The sequence below is a fragment of the Mytilus edulis genome, chromosome 12, assembly GCF_963676685.1.
Source record: "Mytilus edulis chromosome 12, xbMytEdul2.2, whole genome shotgun sequence".
Taxonomy (NCBI): Eukaryota; Metazoa; Mollusca; class Bivalvia; order Mytilida; family Mytilidae; genus Mytilus; species Mytilus edulis.
In genome coordinates, this window is record NC_092355.1 from 27,607,307 (window position 1) to 27,630,706 (window position 23,400).

The 23,400-nt window shown below is 31.8% G+C and overlaps 1 protein-coding gene across 1 annotated transcript; it reads left to right on the forward strand.

Annotated features, from left to right (window-relative positions):
* The first annotated feature begins 942 nt into the window (after window positions 1–942).
* On the forward strand, window positions 943–22,843 carry LOC139498187 (fibrinogen C domain-containing protein 1-A-like). Its single transcript, XM_071286537.1, has 9 exons — window positions 943–1,564; window positions 2,589–2,657; window positions 6,666–6,737; window positions 7,141–7,212; window positions 9,009–9,068; window positions 9,905–10,050; window positions 11,732–11,828; window positions 16,638–16,802; window positions 22,483–22,843. Exons 1-9 carry the CDS (start codon window positions 1,171–1,173, stop codon window positions 22,695–22,697), a joined length of 1,290 nt encoding a protein of 429 aa, XP_071142638.1. The 5' UTR covers window positions 943–1,170; the 3' UTR covers window positions 22,698–22,843.
* Window positions 22,844–23,400: the final 557 nt, after the last annotated feature.

Consider the following 23,400-nt stretch of genomic DNA (forward strand, 5'->3'; position numbering starts at 1 on the left):
TTCCTTTAACAAATATTCGAATGTTTATATTTTTGCATTGTTTATTATCAAAAACACTTATCACAATCATGTCTAACTAATCCAAACTATGACGAAATGACTACTAAACTTTCCTCTACATGGCTAGGTTACGTTTCCCTCAGTTTTAGTTTGTTACCCCAATTTTGTTTTTTTGTCCATAGATTCACGAGTTTTTAACAGCGGTATACTACTGTTGCCTTCATTTACTACACATGCAATTAGTTTGATAAAAATTTAATTGTTTAAAAATCTCAAAATCCCTCAACCCCATCCCAAAGGCACTACCTATCTAATGTCAAAATCAAAGAACTATTTCAGTGATTGTCTTACGTAATTGACAATCCCAGTTTTTGAAACTTATAAATAAACCTTAAAAGAGTATGTAAACAACCGATCTGATTCCAGAAAACACGTGCCAAGGAAAGTCCCTCCAGCATTACAAATTCTGAAGAAACAACTTATATTTCTGTTCACTAAAACACTAAATTTCCGACAAAACTGCTATAGGGACTTACACAGATTAACTATTTTTGATAAATAAATGATAAATAAAGTTAAAACAAACAAAATATTTCGTTAACCAGGCTATCCTTATTTCAATATAGAAAGCTTTCAATGGAACGAGATTTTTTTGGGTCAATTGCATTACGTGATGATAAAACAAATGAAGTGATTCTAGTGAAATACACAGAATATCAAACCCGTCATCTTTTTCGACCAATGTTTAACGGAAATCAAACTTATTACTTGTTTTATCTATTTGGATCCAGAATATGCTAACAAGCTTAACAAACGCAAACTGCAATCAATCATTACGTAACATACATCATATTAATTAGCTTTCGCAACATTGTTTTGAAGAAAGCAAATCTCTTTTTTATAACAACTCACTTCACAATGTTGATTAGAACAGAAGTATAAAACGACAAAAACATGAGGTTGTTTATCTAAAGTGTTATCATTTGTTTTCAATTATGAAGAGACATGCATTATGAGAGAATGCAACTATTACCCTGTTAACTACTAAGATGAATCAGTTGCACTTACTACAACTGTTTTTGTATTACAATAAATGACTTGGCAAGGTCTTATATCTATACAACTTGTTGGCTGATATTTAGAAGGTTGCTGTTTTCCGAACTTGGAATAATGCAGTGCTTTTGGATATCAAATTCAATGGTAATAGTAATTGCGTATTGTTTATACTGGTCTGGTGATATATTTGTAACAGCATCAGTATCAGACACCAAAGATTTAGGGAATGAAGATCCATTATCTATACCTCTGATAAATGACAAAGGAGCACCTCTGGTTGCCATGCTTGATACGAATACCATCAACAGGAAAATAAAGGTTTACATAAGAACACTTATGAGGGAAACGATTCAAAATGCTGTGCAAGAACAAATACAGGATATTTTTAAAACATCATTTGACGAAAACTCGACCGTAGACTTTATCAGAAATATGACCATGCAGGGAATAAACGACATTTTGAAAGGGCAAGGACAGGTGCAACTGTTAGATTCTATTAGGCACGAAGGTAACTTTAATATTTTTATATTTTTCTTCATCGGAAATTTAATGGCAACTTGCGGAAACTGTACTGTTGTCAATTATTTACGATGTCATTTTTAAACAATATTAGTTCACGCATAGGGACTTAGCCCCAGAAATACAGAAATATAACCAGTTATTTATAAGATACTGGTTATATTCCTCTCCTATTATTTATGATGACTACATACTAAATCACTTACGAAATGAATAGTATGGGTTTTTATATGATAAAGACTATATCTTTCGATCTATGAAATAAAGGTATGGAGCTGACTTGTCAATTAAAACTACTGATCCGTAGTGCCTAAATGAAGATCAGTGTCAGATTTGTTTCTCTCAAGTAACTAAGACTTTCTTAAACTGATTTATAGTGTGCATATTACTGTGTGCTTTTTATTCAACCTTAGCTAGATGTCATTTGGGATGTATGATAACTCACAAAACATGATTAACCTTGGCACTTTTTTCGCCTTTCTCAAGCCTTGAAACTCTACTGTTTGTATGTCCTGTATGATTTCAAAATGTTGGTCCATTCATATATTTTAGTGTGTAGAGTGACTTCTATTTAGCCAAACTTGTACTAGTATATATTATTGATTAAGGTTTACAATATGTATTTTAAGCTCGACTCCGTGTGTCGGAAGTTCCCGCTGTGTTGAAGACCCACTAATTGCAAGGAGCATACATTTTACCTCCTATTATTTTAAATCAATTTCTTTCGGATAAATAAAATGCAAGCAATCACTGTAATGTAAGTCATTTAGATGATAAAACATCTGCACTATATCAAAAATTCAAATTATAGAACTGAGCATATCGTTTCTGATTCTAGAAAATGAGAATGTTTTGTTATAATTACTTGGATACATGCAAAAATTGATACACAATGTAAACTTCTACATATGTGTTCAAATCGTATTTCATTTAGCATCAACATCAACCAACTACACGGACTGATATTTAGTCAATAAAACATACAAACAGGAACTTGTCATTTTCTTTTGTAGAAATAATAAAGGGGCGAAAATCATCTGACGAGGATTCGAGGGTGGACGATATTATGTATGAATTACAAGGTCAGTTGCTAACTATGTTTTTTTAAATTACTAACTCAAACTTATTTACAAGTCTTGCATGCATTTTAATCTTTTTGTTCTGCATTTGAACGACTTATTCACAGGGAAAGAATAAACAATTATGCCATGCATGAACTAGTTATAATAATCAGCAATTCCCACTTGAATGACGCATTTGTGTTTCAGATTTGTTTGAATTCATGTCTTAGATTCAATAAAGAAAATTGTAAATCAGATTTATACAATGTGAGTTCGTCTTTTGCTAGCCGAATCAGTCAATAAATTGGCTTGCGCTACCTACGTGTTTGTTTTAAAACTAAACATAATAAATTAACGTACAACTGATCTAGAAGACGTTCAAATGAAACGTCGCATAACTACTTACTACAATGAGGTTGATTAAAGACTTGCAATTGACCTGATTTTGATATACAACTTAATAATAAGCAATCGCTATATGATGGTAGGCTTGCATCTGTGTCCATGAATTCTATCGATGTTCATGTATTCTTTTTTTTTAAATTTGCCAGATCAAGTTTCATGAGTTGTTTATAGCTTTAAAGTAGTTTGCAGTAACTGAGTAACTATCAGACCTGTACGTTTCGTTCTTTGTCGATAGTAGAGGGGAATTTTTTTTTCTGCTCTACGTATCCATTCGTCCGTCCGTGCGTCCGTGCGTCCGTTCGTTCGTGCGTCCTTTCGTCCCGCTTCAGGTTAAAGTTTTTGGTCAATGTAGTTTTTGGTGAAGTTGAAGTCCAATCAACTTTAAACTTAGTACACATGTTTCCCATGAAATGATCTTTCTAATTTTAATACCAAATTAAAGTTTCGACCTCAATTTCACGCTACACTTAACATGGAAAATGATCTTGCGAGTGGGGCATCCGTTTACTAAGGACACATTCTTGTTTATATTATTATTTTGTATCGATCTGATGAGTAAAGTAATTAAGAAATGATTGTTTGAGTTTGTTCTTATGTCGAACTTGTACACCACTGATTAGGGTAAGGGTTCGTGTTTTGTCTTATGCATGATCAGGCCATTGTGTGTTTCACAATTTAATTGTTTTACACTTGTCATTTGGTTTTTATAACATGCTATACTAATATGTTTGCCAATTGTTTATCTAACAATGAGACTATATAACAGAAGTCATTCATACATGACACTATAGATTTCTATCATATGTAGTTAAACCGTATTATACTGATCATTTGTACGAATGTTACAGGAGTAGATTACCTTAGCCGTATTTGGCACAACTTTTTGGAATTTTTGGTCCTTAATGCTCTTCAACTTTGTATTTGTTTGGCTTTTTAACTATTTTGATCTGAGCGTCACTGATGAGTCTTATGTAGACGAAACGCGCGTCTGGCGTATAAAATTATAATCCTGGTACTTTTAATAACTATTTACACTACTGGGTCGATGCCACTGCTGGTGGACGTTTCGTCCCCGAGGGTATCACCAGCCCAGTAGTCAGCACTTCGGTGTTGACATGAATATCAATTATATGGTCATTTTTATGAATTTTCTGTTTACAAAACTTTGAAATTTTCGAAAAATTAAGGATTTTCTTACCCCAGGAGTAGATTACCTTAGCCGTATTTGGCACAACTTTTTGGAATTTTTGGTCCTTAATGCTCTTCAACTTTGTATTTGTTTGGCTTTTTAACTATTTTGATCTGAGCGTCACTGATGAGTCTTATGTAGACGAAACGCGCGTCTGGCGTATAAAATTATAATCCTGGTACTTTTAATAACTATTTACACTACTGGGTCGATGCCACTGCTGGTGGACGTTTCGTCCCCGAGGGTATCACCAGCCCAGTAGTCAGCACTTCGGTGTTGACATGAATATCAATTATATGGTCATTTTTATGAATTTTCTGTTTACAAAACTTTGAAATTTTCGAAAAATTAAGGATTTTCTTACCCCAGGAGTAGATTACCTTAGCCGTATTTGGCACAACTTTTTGGAATTTTTGGTCCTTAATGCTCTTCAACTTTGTATTTGTTTGGCTTTTTAACTATTTTGATCTGAGCGTCACTGATGAGTCTTATGTAGACGAAACGCGCGTCTGGCGTATAAAATTATAATCCTGGTACTTTTAATAACTATTTACACTACTGGGTCGATGCCACTGCTGGTGGACGTTTCGTCCCCGAGGGTATCACCAGCCCAGTAGTCAGCACTTCGGTGTTGACATGAATATCAATTATATGGTCATTTTTATGAATTTTCTGTTTACAAAACTTTGAAATTTTCGAAAAATTAAGGATTTTCTTACCCCAGGAGTAGATTACCTTAGCCGTATTTGGCACAACTTTTTGGAATTTTTGGTCCTTAATGCTCTTCAACTTTGTATTTGTTTGGCTTTTTAACTATTTTGATCTGAGCGTCACTGATGAGTCTTATGTAGACGAAACGCGCGTCTGGCGTATAAAATTATAATCCTGGTACTTTTAATAACTATTTACACTACTGGGTCGATGCCACTGCTGGTGGACGTTTCGTCCCCGAGGGTATCACCAGCCCAGTAGTCAGCACTTCGGTGTTGACATGAATATCAATTATATGGTCATTTTTATGAATTTTCTGTTTACAAAACTTTGAAATTTTCGAAAAATTAAGGATTTTCTTACCCCAGGAGTAGATTACCTTAGCCGTATTTGGCACAACTTTTTGGAATTTTTGGTCCTTAATGCTCTTCAACTTTGTATTTGTTTGGCTTTTTAACTATTTTGATCTGAGCGTCACTGATGAGTCTTATGTAGACGAAACGCGCGTCTGGCGTATAAAATTATAATCCTGGTACTTTTAATAACTATTTACAAGACTGTGACTTGTATTCATTAAATATGATAATTTATGCGGAATCTAGTATTCATAAATTATTTGACAGAACTAATACTAATTTAATTGTGTGCCATTAGATTTAATGTACGTATTTTAGGTATTTTAATTTCAATAAACTAACAGAAACATCTAATAGTCAGTACTTTTTATAACTCTTGAAGACAAATCCGCTGACAAAAAGACATAACAGACTAATGTTTATATGGTATCTATCCGATCATAACTTTGATAGATATTATCTATACATCATGTTACATATCTACCCAAAGAACCCTGTCTGAAAATATGTTCATTTTTTTTAAAAGTATTTGAATTATACTTTGACATGTTTGAAGTAAACAACTAGGCGGATGTTAGCAATTGTTGGCACTCGTACAGCCTTCACCAATGACAAATCCATACCGTATAATCGGTTATAAAGCACAGATATGTAAATTGTAAAACAATTAAAATAAAAACAACGACTGATTTACTAATAACAAATATGTGAGACACAAACCAACGATAATCACGGAACTACAGTTTCCCGACATTAGACACTCATGTTAAGAGTGTAACAAGATTAAACATATTTGTTAATGTTCAATTTCTCGTACAGTGATTTTCATGATTTTACAGCACAGAATAACAAAAACTGAAAAAACAACAGAAGTAGCGGAGCTTAAAAGATAAGAACGAAATACAGAAACTGCTAATATAAAAACAAACGAAATTAAGCAACACAAAAGAAGTTCTTGCAGTTACTTAAACCTTGTTCAGAATCATTAAAAAATAATGAGACTAATGTATTAGTAAGTACATATCCATCGGATATAGTGTAAGAGCGATGGATCTTCCAAACTGATCATGAATCATCCCTTTTTTGCAGCATATAGGGGACATTTCTCATTAGTACACCAAGATATCCTTTCTAAAACTCTTATTTAATTTGCAAACTATATATAGCCGGTTCCATAATAACTTTTTTTTAACAAGATATAGTGTTGTATATCATTTTCTTTTTATATAAAAGTATACTATTGAAGATATCAGTTCTCCAATTACATTCTCTTATTTTTTTTTCATAGAAATTGCGCTTCACTTATACTCATTTTATTGAGAATAATAGTTTTTAAATCATCTATGCGGAAAACTTTTTTTATTGTAGAAACATGTCTACCAGAAAATCATAATATAAGTGGAAACGATATAAAGAGAGATACGCAGAATATTCTCAACAGTAAGTTCAGAATAACATATAAGATTCAAAAATGTGTTAAATAAGACAAATGTTAACACCAAAGGCTAAAGTTTACATTGAAGTAATATAAAATTCGTCTTAACATCAATCTTTTGTTCTTCCCTCGCCGGGATTCGAACTCATGCCTTTGAGATATCGGGTCACCAAGTCGCCTGCACTGTATCCGTCGCACTAGACCACTCGAACACCTCGATATTACATATAGAGAACAGGAATTTTATCAAATAGTTATATATGCCTACATCATATCACTTTTACAAACCATAGCTATAACAGATGTGGATTGAGTGCCAATGAGACAACTCTCCATCCAAGTTAAAATTAAACCATGTTTGTATGTGTGTCTGTGTGTATACTCTAATTCTACAGTTGTCTTTTCAAGAAATGGAAGTGTACAAAGAAATTGTCCAAATGAAAGGAAAGCTAAAGGAAGACATTAAGTTGATTCTTACAGGTATTTCCATTTTGTGTTTATGTAAACAAAGATACATTAAGCCGGTGTGTTATGATTATACATGATATCACAAAAGACTTTGGTGCAAAGTTTTCAGCAACTTCAGGTAACTTGTAGACAGGCATCAATAATTCAAACCTATATTGTATAAACAAACAATTATTGATTCAAAGAATATATTCAAGAGAGAAAACAATCAATGATATCAACAGAAATGACGCGATAAATATGATAAACGACGAGCTTTAAAAGGGAAAAATTAACGAATAATCGTCAAAATAAATGAAAATGAAAGAAAGACATCAGATTATGGAAATTACTTTTCTAGAGCGAGAATCGTACTTTGGTCATTTGTTTTACATGGTTTCAAACACCAGTTTCACTATCAATTTTTTAGTCCAAACCGTTCACATGTAAGCCTTTTGAACATATTAGTGAGATAAATCATATCGAATTCTTTGAATGTTTTTCATTCGATGGGATTTTTATTTAATTTAATTGTATAGACATATTTCTATTATTGAAGGCTATTTGTTGACGTCTTTATGTCACCCTGACGGAGGTCAGGTGACATATTGTTATTGTTCGATTCTTTTTCTTTTCTTTATTATTTCACACTTTTTTGTCAAGACTATTTCTCCGAATTGCATAGACCAATGATGATTAAACTTTACCATAATGTTAACCCAAATGTGCAGATGTGCAATCGGGAGTTGGCATTTCCAAGATGGCTGCCGTTGTCATGGAAACAGACAAAATGTGAAAAATCAGAAAGTCTTTCAAAGTGAATGAAACTTTGTAAAAATGTTAATTGGTTGGCATGCGAAGAGTTGCCATCCATCTTTGGAATTTTCAAAATGGCCGCCGTTGCCATAGAAACAGTACAAACATCAAAACTTTCAAAATACTTTAAACTTTCTACAAATTTGCAAATGATGTTTCGTGAATTAAATTAAGTTTCTTCAGTTTTAAAATTTTCGAAATGGCTGCCGCTTAGTGGCAATTGGCGGACCAGGGTGACATCCGCTATTGCTTGCAATGGCAATTCTAGTTATATTTATGTTTGTGTTGTTGAGTTGTTCTCCCATCTGTTACATCTCTTACTTTATATGTTTAATATCAAATTGATAAATAAAGACTCAGGTGAAAGAAATCTTGAACATATTAAACCATCGGAACAATGTTGTAACTTATTAAATACTTTTTGTATATATCCAGAGGCCGGGGTTTGAAGTTCTACGCAAACATAGTGATTCGCCCTATCATCTTGTATTTTGTGAGTTTACCTTGTTTCACTTTTATTAAGGAGGTAGACCTTGGTCCAGGGAGATAACTCTTTAAATCAGTTAAGCGTTTGTAAAAGTCAAATTCATCAATGTATATCCAGCATTTACCTGAAACAGATTGAAAATAATCTATGTAACCTAGAAGCTTAGAATATATTTAAAAAAATGGTTGACACAAACGTACAGATGATTTTAAGAGTTATTTCCCTTAACCTTGGTCTACTTCCTTAAACTGCGACCTTTTAAAATGTCTTTATCGTTTATAGTTTGCTCATTGATAAAACAGACTGCTTATGTTAAGTTGGAACATTTGGTTTGTCGAAGATTGTCGCCTGAACGATCACACCACATCCAAAATAAATAGGTTTGGGTTGAAGGAGAAGGCTGATTTTCCAATTTTTCAGGTTTTTATTTCGGAGAAATTCGATTTTAAATTATAACGTACTTTGGTCCGTTGTGTTACAATCATGAATGACTTATGGACAAAAGAATAAAACAAATCTTTTTCAGAATCTGGAGGAGAAAAGCAAGTTTCCGAAATGCTTAGAATGTTGACACGAGACGTAAAAGGCAAGTTAGAATATTTGAATGCTTATTTTGATTAAGTTTAAACTTTCTCCATCCAACAGAAACAATAACTAATGAAAAACTGTTTATGGCTTAATGTCAACTGCAGTTATTTCATTTCAATTAGTTTTTAGTTGAAAATAGATAACAAGAGTTGATATTAAGTGATTAAAATTCTCGTAATTTGATAAACTTGTTTATTTAAAAGTGTAATATTAGTTTTGTGTAAACATTGTTTTTGTCTTTATAAACTCTAATTAAAGCATTATAAAAAGTCAGCACCCAGTTTTAAATATCAACATCAGACTTTTTCAAATTGTTTAATACACTTTAAAATAGAGTAAATTTTGACAAACAAATACATTTTCATAGTTTGTACATTAATAAAGATTTGACAGGGAAAAGGTATTAAACATAAGCAATATAATGCAAATATTTTTATATTAGCATATGCAACCAAGTCAACATGATTGAGCCATTTGTGCTCATAATCACTCAGTCATAATTCACACTTTTGAATGTGATCCGAGACACAGCTCCCTACGGGAAAAATAATAGACCTTTCACCAAAGAGAAAAATCCGATAATTAAACTTTAATTTGTATATGAATTGAGAAGTAAAAGCCAATTGTAGAAATTTTAGATAATCATCTATATTTTTATCAAATGAGAGAAAATCCATACCATTGTGGAACATCTGAGGAATAAGACATTTACAGATTTTTTACTAGATAGGCTTATTGCTTTTTTTTATTTCGTAATACTATTTAGTAAAACGATTCATAAATATATATTAGTATCACATGTATACATAACAATTCTTTGTATTTATGTCGTAGCTTCAGGAGTGTGTACAATACAGACTGCAAAGGATTGTTCTGAACTGCAAAAATATATATCCCAATCTGATGTATACCCGATATATCCCGACGAATTTGAGGTCAAAGTTTCTTGTGACATGACTACAGATGGCGGAGGATGGACTGTAAGTGTAAAAAACATAATATTTAAATAGACCCTTGTCTGATCACATACACATTTTTGTTGATCTTCATTAAATGAATGAAATTCCCAATAATAAATTTAAAAATCGATTGCTGAAAATTTCAAAAATTATTGCTTAAAATAATCAAGAATTTAAAGTCGTATTTGAAAGTTTTTATATGAATTAAACAGATTTTTTCGCAATATTTAAAACTGAAAAAAAGCATTTTAGTCTAAAATGACAAAAAAGAAAAAACGAAGGTCGCAATCCTTATGTATCTCATGTTTTATACAACATTATTGAATCAATCAGGAATGTGACACACACATGCAATTTCCCACTATTTCATCGTGTCTATAAAAGAATTAAATGTAAATGCACGTGCTAGTCATTAATGCGTTGTGTATATTCAAGTGAGGTTTCTTCATTTAGTAATTAATAAGAGTGAATGGATGCCTTTACATGTGACAGAGTTTTCTGAAATGCATCTTTGTCCTGATATTTCTTCATCGTTCATCCGATCTGTCCTTGATATTTTTTTTATCGTGTATAGAGCATTAAGATTTGTACAACTTATTTTTTTTTTATTTATATTTCATATTCAACACGAACTATATAATATACATCTTTAAAAAATAACGTGTTATTCATTGTGCGATAGCCGTCGTTAAGATATTCATTTTAATTTTTTTTTGTCATCTATTTGAACATCTGTTCAACAGATGCAAATGGATATGTGTTATTGTTACTCAGTCTTTTGTTTTCATTATTGTCTTTTATATATTGCCGTTGGTCTTTTAAAGCTTTTGGTCACTTTACATTTTTGTCATGGCGCTGTCAGTTTATTTACTTCTGCAAAATTTGAAATTTCCTTTGGTATATTTCGACTCTCTCTAACAGAACTACCTTGATCTAGAAACAAACGCGTGTAAAGTGAAATTGATATACTCAAGTAATAAGTTATTTCTTTTTCAATTGTATACAATCAAATCTTTCATAAAACAATTACTATCGATATGAATATTGAATTAAAAAACATTTTAGAAACACTTAAATGTTCCACGCAATTTGAACATACACAGTTGTTATGATTACTTGCTGTTAATTGTCAATGACGAAATATCTCTCTGTAGAACAATATCTTTGAAAATTAATCCCTTACTATAGTGTCATATCGTAATTGACAAATACAGATGATTATAATTTTAAATTTGATACGTTTGTATCAATGTTACATTGAGTTTTTCAAATAAATGTCTGATTTTTGTAAAAAAGTAGAATACCAAAAAAAAAAAAACGAACTCCGAGAAAAATTCAAAACGTAAAGTCCCTAATCAAATGGCAGACTCAAAATCTTTAAAATCTTATTGTTCGTTTCTGTGTGTGTTACATTATCGTTTGGTTTTTTTTGTTGCACATCAGTGTTTCTGTTGTTTCGTTGTTTTCTTCTTATAGTTGATGTGTTTCCCTCGGTTTTAGATTGTAATCCGGATATGTTTTCTCTCAATCGATGACTTTCAAACAGCGGTTTACTACGGTTGCCTTTATTGACACACATCATACGAATGAATACCAACTGTCATATTCCTGATTTGATGAATGCATTAAGAAAAAAAGTGAACACTACACCTGGTTTAGAGTAGCCAAACCTCTCATTTGTATTAACTGTAATCTACTCTAGATAATACAAAGAAGATTAGATGGGTCTGTCAATTTTCAGAGAAATTGGAAAGATTACGAGAATGGGTTTGGAAATGTTGATGGCGAATACTGGCTAGGTACGTATATGTAAAGGAATTAAAATTTAAAAAAGTTACTGATCCATCACTGGATCAAAATATCCTGTCGTTACGCCAATGCTTGAAACATACCCAATGTTCCAAAAGAAGCTTTTGGCCGCACGTAGGGTGTCATATGTGAAACAGGATCTGCTTTCCCTCTCGGAGCACCTGAGATCACACCCAGTTTTTGGTTTTGTTCGTGTTGCTTAGTCTTTAGTTTTCTAACATTGTAAGTTATGGTTTATGTACATTTGTTTCTCCTTGTTTGCTTGTTTATCTGCCTGTCTGTTTGCTACGGCGTTGTCAGTTTTTCATGTTTATTTACGAATTACGTTTTTGAATGTCCCCTCGTTGCCTCTCTGGTGATTTCATTTTCGCACTGAATAAAATTTAAAAGAATGTCATTTTATCTAATACTTTTACACAAAAACATAAAGGAATGGATTTGCCAATTGACAATATTGAATACTTTAATTTTAATTGCTTGACACAACTATTGCTATATGTTTGGTTACTATTGTAATAAGAATTTTTTTCGAGGACTTGGTGTAAACCGTAATGAATTTCAAAAGAACGCCATCTAAAAGACTTACCGAATAAATGAAGAAAAGTAGTTTTATACGCGTAGATGAATATGTTGCGTTGTAAACATTATTAGGTATTATGAGAAATTTCCAATAAAATTACATTACTAGATATAACCAACCTATCTGACCGTATATTGTCCTACTGCATTAAAAGATGATAGAGGGGAGCATAAGTTGCATAAATGTTTGTCTCGTTGAATACCAATACTTTATTGGAATGAATGCTTTTCAAAAACTATCACAAACTACATTTTTCGTTCTTCACTTGTTTTGTTACTTCATTTGGTAGGATTTCATTGACAACAACATTTGAAGAGATTAAGTTATTCAATGTCCAGTAATCAAATACACCGCTCTTGAGTTCGTCATTTCACTTAACTCATATTTTATTTATTTCTTAAAATACACTTATAGACCTTTTTTGCGTCTTGTGGCAAGTAATTTAATATTTAATTGTATGTTACATTTAAATGATGTGTCGTTGTTCTCCTCTTATATTTAATGCGTTTCCTTCAGTTTTAGTTTGTTACCCCGATTTTGTTTTTTGTCCATAGATTTACGAGTTTTGAACAGCGGGATATTACTGTTGCCTTTATTGAATATATATATGCGGTTTATTGAAAATATGAATTGCAAAAAAGTTGCAGGTGATGAATGATTGATACCTTCCAAACTAGCAAAGAGATCGCGTCTATGAAAAATCCTGATTTATTGAATTTCCCTATGAAATTATATTTCTAGTGCGCTTTTAATCAATATATTTCAGTATTACTGCTGGTTTAAGATGTAAGTCTGAGTGTTCAGTTACAGACCAATCCACGAATTATATATAGAATTATGTGTATGACCTCTTCTTACATGTCTTTGTACATATTTGGGGATGCTAACTTAAAGACCCACTTTGTCTTTTTACTTCATTCATTAAGCTTTTGTCAACATGTCTGGTAGAACTAAAAACAATTTTTTTTTCCGAACCATGGTACACGGGTACTACAAAAAATGATGGCATTCCAAGTGTCTGTATAAAAAAAACACAATAAGTTCCGTGTACAAAAAAGCCAAACATCAGTTTCACAGTTAAGACCGTCTGTAAATAATACTTTTCTGTTTGTTTTTAAATTCTCTTTATCGCACTTTTTTAATGATGAAGAAATTTGGGAGGCGCTTGGCCCACTGCGACATCGAAATCTACACCTCAGCTTGAGTCTCGATTGTTTAAAATCTAAATCGAAGGCTGACTACCAAGTAAGAAACATTTATGGGTAAGAGCAAAGAGTGTTTGGTCCGGGGTACAACAAAATGTGTCCATATAGGATAACATGTGTTCCTGTGGTTAAATACAAAGTCTGGATCATATTTATCTTTTTGTCCTAAATGAGCATCTGTAAAATACGTTTGCAACAAACACTAATATGTATGGCTCTTCATTCAATTAATACTTCAGTTTTTGATCCACCATAACGTTGCCTTTATCACACCACCTTTTTTCAAAATCCTGAATATGCATCTGAAATTGAAATCTTATCATATGATGATGTTCAATGTTATAAACTCGGTGATTCCTTTTTAATTGTTCAAAATTATAATCCTTGTACCTTTTATAACTATATTCAGCAATACCATGGATAAAATAAAATAATGTAATACTATAAAGTTATCTATTCGTTTGATGCCTATGATCTTATGGTTTTGTCACTTGATTAGGGACTTCTGTTTTAAATTTTCCTCGAAGTGTTTTTTGTGATTATATTTTTTTACTTCAAAGAATAACATTTTTTTTTAACCTGGAAATGTTTTTTTTGTATTTGGCCCGAGAACACAGTTATTTCGTGTGCATTTCTTTTAGACCTTTTTTTTAACTGGACTATATCACTAGTTAACATAGGGATTAACATGTAATTACATCCCCCTTCTTTATGTATTTCATGCATTAAATATCAAGGAATAAATTGGGTAAGTGTATCAAATGAAAAATGCAAATTATACTCTGTTGACAAAAGGAACTACATTTGTAGACAACGAAAACCAACGATAACTGTGTCTTTGACCTAATAGGACAGAAAGACTTGATCAATCTTAGTTATACTTTGCAAAACCTTTGCTTAGGGAATTATAATATAGTTTTAATGCCATAGGACATATTTTATAGAAACTAGGGTAATTTTAGCATTGTCATTTGGATGTTTATCTTTTTTTAAGTTTAAATCAAATATCTTCAACAGTCAACATTTTTATCTAACAATTTGAAATTCTGCAAAAAATTGCTTTTTATATGCTCTTGAATATTATATATTAAGTATTAAAAGCATCTGAATGCTCTGTTTATTCATCAGATTTATTATACTTATTCCAAAGTCAAATCAATATGAGCTTATGGCTTAACATATTGTTTTTTTTTATATTTAGGGAAGCCTGATATGAACATGCATTTTTTTCCCACCAATTTGAAGTTTTGAAGTTTTTCAACCCTAAACTATTCTTTCTCATATATTAAATGTACTTTAAACAAGTTAAATGTACAGAAAAACTACAAAAAGCATACCACGTGAGTATAAAATGGTCTTCGGTCATGTAATACTGAGAATTATCTAGAGTCGATTTAGGTCGTAGCCCATATTGACATATACAAATGCACACAGAAGCTATAAGAAATCAAATTTTGTTACTTTTTGCTCATGTCTATGCTACGGTGTCCTGATACAAGAAGTCTAATTGCAAAAGGACTCTTGTATTTACATTTTTAGAAAGACACTAGGTCTAATAACCAGGTTTTTCACTTTTCAAAGGAAAACTTGTATGTAGTTTGTATGTAGTCTCAAGTGGCATATATTTGGACCACTTACTATCATAAAGAAAACAAATTATGGTAGTATATGAAAGGAATAAGGTTTTATTTTCACTGAAGAGTGCTTTTTTTTATTAAAGATTTAGTGAAATATTTGTGATGGATAACAGATTCTATTTACAAAGCTTTTCACATTTTACATACACCAAGCAGGACGTTTAACCAGATCCATGAATACAAAATTTTCTCCACATTTTTTCTGTGATAATCTTCTTTTTTGTATATTCAGAGTTCAGAAATGAATAATCAAATTTGATTTAGGCATAGAAACACACATATCAGGAACAAAAAAGCTGTCAGGTAGAAAGTCAGCATGCCTCTTAGGCCTAAAAGGCAAACTTCTTTAAAATGCCTATTTTAGCAGTATAATGCCAAAATGCAATATGTCAAAAGAATTACTGTAAACAAAAGACGTAAATCCTTGTCTATTAAGTTTGACAAATTGAAACCAGCAAACCCTTCAGGAAATTTGCCAAAGTACATAATCCAGATTTAATGAATACATCTCTTAGGTCCGAGAACACAGTTATTCCGTAGTGCATTTCTTTTAGACAATAAATTTAAATTAAAAAATAAATCACACCTGCTATATCTCAAAAAAATGTATTCAGTGTAGTGTACTACTAGTAGGACAAATAAAATCAAAATCAAAAAATAAATTAGGAAAGTGTTTCAAATAAAGAATGCAAATTTAAACTGTTTACACTAGAGACTATATTCGTAGACCAAGAAAACCAAGGGATGATAACTCTGTCCTTTGACTTTTTGGACTTTTTTTTGGATAGTATTCCCGTAAAACAAATAATTATAGAATAATCCCATTTCGAACCCACCTTACATCTAAAAAAACAACATATAAAGGGAGGTTTTTCTTAATACATTTTTATAACAAATGAAAATTCATTTGGTGAAAGAATTCTATGGAAGGGATAATTATATCTCAATTTTAAATTGGTATAAAGAGACTAATTCTGACAAACTCTGGTATCGATATTTCTGTAAACATCTAATATCTAAATATTTTACCCATAACATTTATATAATAAAAAGAAGATAAGTATAATGTGGCGTTTAAACTAATTTTCATAATAAAAACCATGAGAGCTATCATGTGATCAATAAAAATGCAAGATTTTTTTTTTTATCTTTTTCGTCATAATAAAATTATTTTGTATGCAAGAACATTCGAGTGTGCGATTCTAAAAGTCTAAAAACATTTTTTTTGAACTTGATCGACGTATTTTAAGAAATTTTATGGCATTATGCTACTTGCCTTTGATGAAGAAATAATTTCCTTTCCTTTCCTTTCTTTTATCAATTTTAGAAATGTTATACTTTAACAATGTTTATCACATGTATCATATATATTAAAAGGAAACAAACACATTCACAGCCTGACATCTAATGGTAAATATGAACTGAGAATAGATCTGACAGACCTGTCCAATACGAAGAAGTATGCTGTGTATAAAACATTTATAATTGGTGATGCAGCGTCTAAGTATAAACTAACTATCGGAGAATATAGTGGAAATGCAGGTAAATAATAATGACCTTATCTGAATACTTAACGTTACAAACTGTTGATCATAATGTTATATGCCGTCGTTTTGACACATCAAGGCAATATTACATATAGCTATGGAAGACTTAAAGTTTAAGCAGTTGCTTCATATGATTATGCTTAATTTAATAGACTATATAGATACGTTTCAGAAAGCTTTTTTTCAACGCACCTGGCTTTTATAAGTCTTAATTGTCTTTTTTTAAATTATAGTACGTTTATATGTTTTAGAGTTTAGTAGGTCATCCATTTTTTACTGAACTAGTACAAAGGACAAGGTATGATAAGAGGCGTTTTTGGTCCCCTTCCCAAATAAGTTTATATATACATCATTGATAGCCTTAGTGTAGAAACTATTCAAAACTATGATTTTTGTATGTTCCGATGAAAGGAAGGTTGCCTAGCAACGGTTTTAATAAATAGCCAAATTATCACGTATGCATTGCTTTCTCATTACACATTAGCATAATTCAAAATAGTATTGCTTGTTTAACAATAATTTGAGTTTGCAAATGAAAAGTCACTTCAATTTCAGTTTAAAAAAATGCTAAGCAACAACCTAGCAACAAAAATTTTGCCTAGCAATGGGGAAAAAAATTGTAATTTCGGCTATATGAGGTACAAATATAGCAATATTTAAAGATTTAGCTACTGTAAATGATTTTTTTTTTCATATTTGATGTCTGAGACATCATTATTTTTTCAAGAAAATCAAATTGACCATAGCAACCTAAAAGTTGCTTAGCAACAGCCGAAAAAGATAAACATTGAATTGAATTACAAAAAAAAAACTTTTGATTTTTAATTGTACAAATTAGGTTAGATTGGTTAATACATGCGAGAATAACTAGCAGTAAGAAATGAACGTAAGTCAATTGTATATCATGCCGATAAAAAGGTTAGCAACCAAAATAGTGCTTATCAACGGTTAAATAATGTTTTTTGTTGTTGTGTATACCGAAGTAGGTTTTTGGCATCATAATTATATCTTGATGAAGTAAATATTAAATCATATGCTGTTACCAAAAACAGGGTTGACATATCAAAAAAATATGTTAACCCCGCCGCATTTTTGCGCATGTCCCAAGTCAGAAGCCTCTGAATTTTGTTAGTGTTGTAGGATTTTTAATTTTAGTTTCTTGTGTATAATTCGGAGTTTAGTATGACGTCCATTATTACTGGAATAGTATACATATTTGTTTAGGGGCCAGCTGAAAGATGCCTCAGGGTGCGGAAGTTTCTCGCGGCATTGAAGACCCATTGGTGGCCTTCGGTTGCTGTCTGCTCTATGGTCAGGTTGTTGTCTCTTTGACACATTCCCCATTTCCATTCTCAATTTCAGTATTAAATAAAAGATAACTATCAAGAAATTGGTCGGTTTATCAAAAAAAATACATGGATTCAAATCATATTGTCACATAATAATTAGTAAGTATAAACATTAACAAGTTAATAGGGAAAATAAACAAAAATGTGTCCCCTGTATAGTATACCGTTAAAATGGGGCAACATCTCTAATTTGGCATAGAATTAGAAAGATCATATCATAGGGAACATGACTTTTGTGTACTAAGCATGCTAAGTTTCAAGTTGATTGGACTTCAACTTCATCAAAAACTACCTCGACCAAAAACATGAAGCGAGGCAGATGGACGAACGGACGGACGGACCAGAAATCATAATGCCCATAAATGGGGCATAAACAAATTAAATTATATAAAAAATGGCACACTTATATTTCATAAATAATAGTGGATGTTATGAACATGGATTAAAACTACTATTGAAGATTCAGTATCAGATTTATACAGTATGTATATCAAATATGCATAGCATGTGTAATGTCATTGTTTGTCACTTGTGAACTTTTTAACACTTAACACAATATTTTAAAGAAAGTAATACTGAAAACAAAGTTCAAAGATTTCGATGAGGTCAGGGTTTAAGACGTTAAAAACACTCATGAAGATATGTAGACGAAAGAGGCATGAACATCTTCAAGCTTCTCTAAAACTTCATTATTTCTACGATATATATTCTGAAATTAACACATTGATCGCCGGTGTATAGTATCATGTGCAATCATACCACATCTCCTTATCTTATCCAAAATGTTATGCTTTTTTTTTTAAATGGAACAGTTAGTGGTAAGTAGTATTTCATGAAACCCCCAAAAATATGAATTTGATCAGAAACGTAGACATACCTCATTAAAGAGTCTCGGTGGCCGAGTGGTCTAAGTAGTTACTTCTGTAATCACTAGCCAGTCAACACTGTTGTTATTAGTTCGATCCCCGCTCGTGCAGGTGCACTCGTTTTCAACCTTAATTTCTCCTTTCAATGTTGATCTATGTATTATTTTCATTCTGAATGTCTTCACCTGAAGGACTGAATGTCCAGCCAACACTCACGATTAACAGCCGATTTCATTGAGTGTGTAGCCGTAGGTAAAATCTTTGGTAAGCTTGCTTGTTAGCTGAACCGTGAAGTCATTATTATGTCAGGTGTACTGCCCTCCTTTTGAAGTAGCATAGTCAATCAGACAGATAGATTGGTAATCTGTTGGACTAGTATATTCTTAAAGGCGGATAGTTAACCTGACATAACAATTACTTCACGGTTCATCTAACAAGCAAGATAGCTAAAGATATTACCTTTGACTTCCCACTCAATAAAATCGGCTGTAGTAGTCACCAATTTCAACCTTTCCGGTATTGAATAAATATTTGAAATTACTAAATAAATCTTATTTATTGCATTAGGGACATTAAAGGGCCAATATTTGCCATTTGGGCGGGTTGTTGTCTTTTTGACATATTCCAAAATTCCATTCTCAATTCTATAAGCTGAAAAAATAAATAATTCAGTTACACATTTCTTATAACGATCGACGATCGACGTGAGGTATTGTCGAAATAAATAACTGCATTAAACAGTTATAGCGCATATTCTGTTTTTCTATTAGACCTTTTCAACAACTCTCGACACCGACTAATGACACCTATAGTTTACCGGTAAAATGGAGGGGTTATCTCAAAGACAAAAAACGTCTGATTATCATTACGATACATAAATTCGGTTTTGCGGTTATATATACTTGTGTATATATTTGTGTATTGTCTGTTTTATATTGTGTATATACTCTGTATGTACTGTATTATGATATTATTACGTAAGTATTTCTGTATTGGCCTTGTTATTGGTCCTCGGCTAGCGGTATTGGCCTTCGCCTCAATAACATGGCCAATACAGAAATACACGTAATAGTATTTTTATTAATTAACTACAGTGTTACAATATTGTTTTTTTAATTTTATTTCACAAGAGATAATTTTGTTTTACCTTGAAGTGGAACAATCCAAATCTCAATTTCTTTTTATAAGATGCAATATCAAATGATCTGGTGTTGTTTCCAGGTGTCTTCAGCATTTGCTCGTTTGATGAATTTTTCTACCCTTTTCAGTCACTATAAAGTGTTACAGCTTAAATTTAGACGTATCACATAAATAGTAATTGTAAGGGTACTGCCATTGCATATGTTGTGCAGAAACAAATTGAATATATTTAAAAAAATAATAATAATGTATTATGTAGGAGTTGAGAATGATACAACTATCCATAATCCAAATGACCAAAAGAACCAATATTTGGACAATTACAGAATGCATATGCCTGGTTTGGGCTTAAAATAAATGAGTTTAAAAAACATTAGAAGCGAAAGTAAACAGTAAATAGATTTGTACCATAGTGAAATGAGGTCGTCAAGAAATGAACTTTGTGATAATCTACTCGTTCCCCAAACCTGATTAAATTGCCTGCTTTCAAAATGCCTTTTCAATGAATGTGATTGTCTTTAGCATGAAGTATATGCCATACTGATATTTTGCATGTTTATGGCGAGTAGATGACAACTGCGTCTTCCAAATAACCGTTTTCTTTCAGGTTTTGTTTATCGTGATTTTCGATCTAAAATCAAGAGGCGTTCCGAAATCCTGTATTGGCCGGTTCAGAACTCGGCCAATATATATATTTTTTTCTGTATTGGCCGAGTTAACACCTTATATTGCAAAGACAGTTCTCACCATATTAAGTCTAATAACAGTGTAGGTAATTAATAAATTTATATATTGCAAGTAGTGAGACTTTAATAAAATATGGAATCTGAATCTGAATCTATATAGCTACAGAAGATATAAAAAATATAAAAAGTAAATAAAAATATTTCTCATTTATACAATATTCTTATTACATGTATTTACACGATATTTCACGTAGTTAATAATAAAATTACTGCAATCATTCCGCATCCACACCAGCTTTCTCTTCAACTTTATGATAATGTCGCATGCCAATAAGAATAAATGTGTATCTGTAAAAGTTTTTCTGAAAATTCTGAGAATTTCTGAAACATTATTATTGGACTGTCTGTCCGTCTGTTATCACAAACGATATAAACCATACCCGATGTACATATTCAATTTTGGGAGGGGTAAAAACATATTGATCTCAAAGGTCGAAGAAAAAGATCAAGATACCTTGTTAAAGTTGGTGTATTTCCTTCTTGACTAAGGGGAGATAAGCGTACGGAATTATATTGTATAATTCAACATACTAGTTAACTTACTATAGAGCTTTGTCATTGTAAATTCTTTATGGATAGTGCTGAGCAGGGGTTGGGAGTCCAATGACTTATCTTTTCATCTCATTTAATTATATGTTCGTCTTCACTAACTGGTTGTAAATACAGTTGCCCGTGTTCAGCGTACAGCTATTCCCCAGTTCTCGGAAATGACCACTAAGTTTCGTGCAAGAAGCGGGAATTGCTTAGTAATAGAGTTTAATGGGATCCGTGTTTATCAAGTATCGTTGGTTTAATATGTTACACTGTCATTGCTATATTTCATTTTGTTGTCAACGGGTCAGAAATTGTTTCGCTGGTTTTTTTTTCCTTGACAAATTTTTGCCGGTTTTATAATCTTTTAATTTTTTTCGTACTAATGATTCTTTTAAAATTTAGTCTATGACAATGCATAAGGGATTTTTTTTATCTAATTAGATTAGTAAAAATCCGTCGGTTGTTTTGTGCGCCTGAACCAAGTCCTGAAAATGTTGATACTGTGTATGGCCTTCACACGGTGGAAATTATGCTTCGCTTTCATACTTGATTCCTTTTAAGTCAATCAGAGATCACTGTCTTTTTTTGTTTTATTTTATCTGTTTTTTCTTCTTCTTTTCCCCCCGTACAGCAAGTTGATGGCTGTTTTTTTCTTCTGAAATTCAAAAATACATGCCATTTTACTCGGTTGGAAAGTTATATCATTGTCAATCACATAAATTTCGAGCGTTACATCTCTTAGTGATGTAAACTTTTCTTTTCAATATTTCTTTTTGAGACGACCCCTCACATCTTACCTGTCGTTGTCGTGCTCAACTGTAGGTGTAGACAATTGTTGAAAAGGTCTATTATTTGGCCACTCTGTTCACATCGTTTTCATTTGATTTAAGGAGGATATACAATAGAGAAAAGACATTCAGATTATTAGAAACGGTAACGATATTTTACACGTTGTAAATGTATGTTATATTCATTTCAATGTTAACTTACTTAAAATCAGTTGTCATTTGTAGTAAATTATTAATTTATTATTGATATAGGTGATCAAATGAAGAATCATAATGAAATGAAGTTCTCATCGACTGACCAGGATAATGATAAAAGTAGTAGTAATTGTGCAGGCCATCATGGCCCATGGTGGCATAAAAACTGTTGTTACAGTGCTCTCAATAAGAAATTTAACATCAACTTGTATTGGTATGGCTTCAGCAGCGACGAAGCTAAAACCTCAGTTATGATGATAAGAAAACTGTAATTCAATGTTAAAACTGCCTATCGAAGTACGACCATTACAGATTGAATTGTTTTATTGTTAAAATAATGGAATTATGAATGGCATTAAGGATATTTTAAAGACAGACATTTAATTAGCAGTAAGATAAATATTTGTCAATTATATAGTGTATTTATAACAGAATGTTTGCTAATTATTTGAAAGTCCCTTATGTTTTGATTTTTACCAAAAGAGAGGCGTATGATACCAAAGGAATATTCAATCTCATTAGTCGAAAATAAACTAAAAACGTCATGAATAATAAGGAAACACATATCAAAAGACAGACAAACATTACACAAAAAACATCCTGAAGAAAACCAAAGACTGAATATTGCAAATCCTATATACATTGTAATTGCAGGTGCTACGGAGGGGTAATCAGATATACACACAAACGTATTATAACAGGATTGTAAATTTAAATATAATTAAAAGGACTGGTGGACAAATTAAGATGTTTTTTACTTCAGTTGGATCGCAACATTACAAATGTAACAAAAAGACGTCTAGAGGTCAACCTATGTTGATTCTAATCGGCAGGTGTATATACAAATAAGGGTGTATACGTTATCAAGATAAACAATTAAAAAATTATTAGATGTCTCCGAATGCCCAAAAGACAAAACAATATCTTGACATGGGATATGGCAACAGTTGGTTGAATAATAGCTGCTTTTTTATT

Coding starts and splice junctions, on each gene's coding strand:
- LOC139498187 (XM_071286537.1), top strand. CDS start 1,171: ATGCAGTGCTTTTGGATATCAAATTCAATGGTAATAGTAATTGCGTAT. Junction 1,565..2,588: donor AGATTCTATTAGGCACGAAG/GTAACTTTAATA, acceptor TTTCTTTTGTAG/AAATAATAAAGGGGCGAAAA. Junction 16,803..22,482: donor AGAATATAGTGGAAATGCAG/GTAAATAATAAT, acceptor TTATTGATATAG/GTGATCAAATGAAGAATCAT.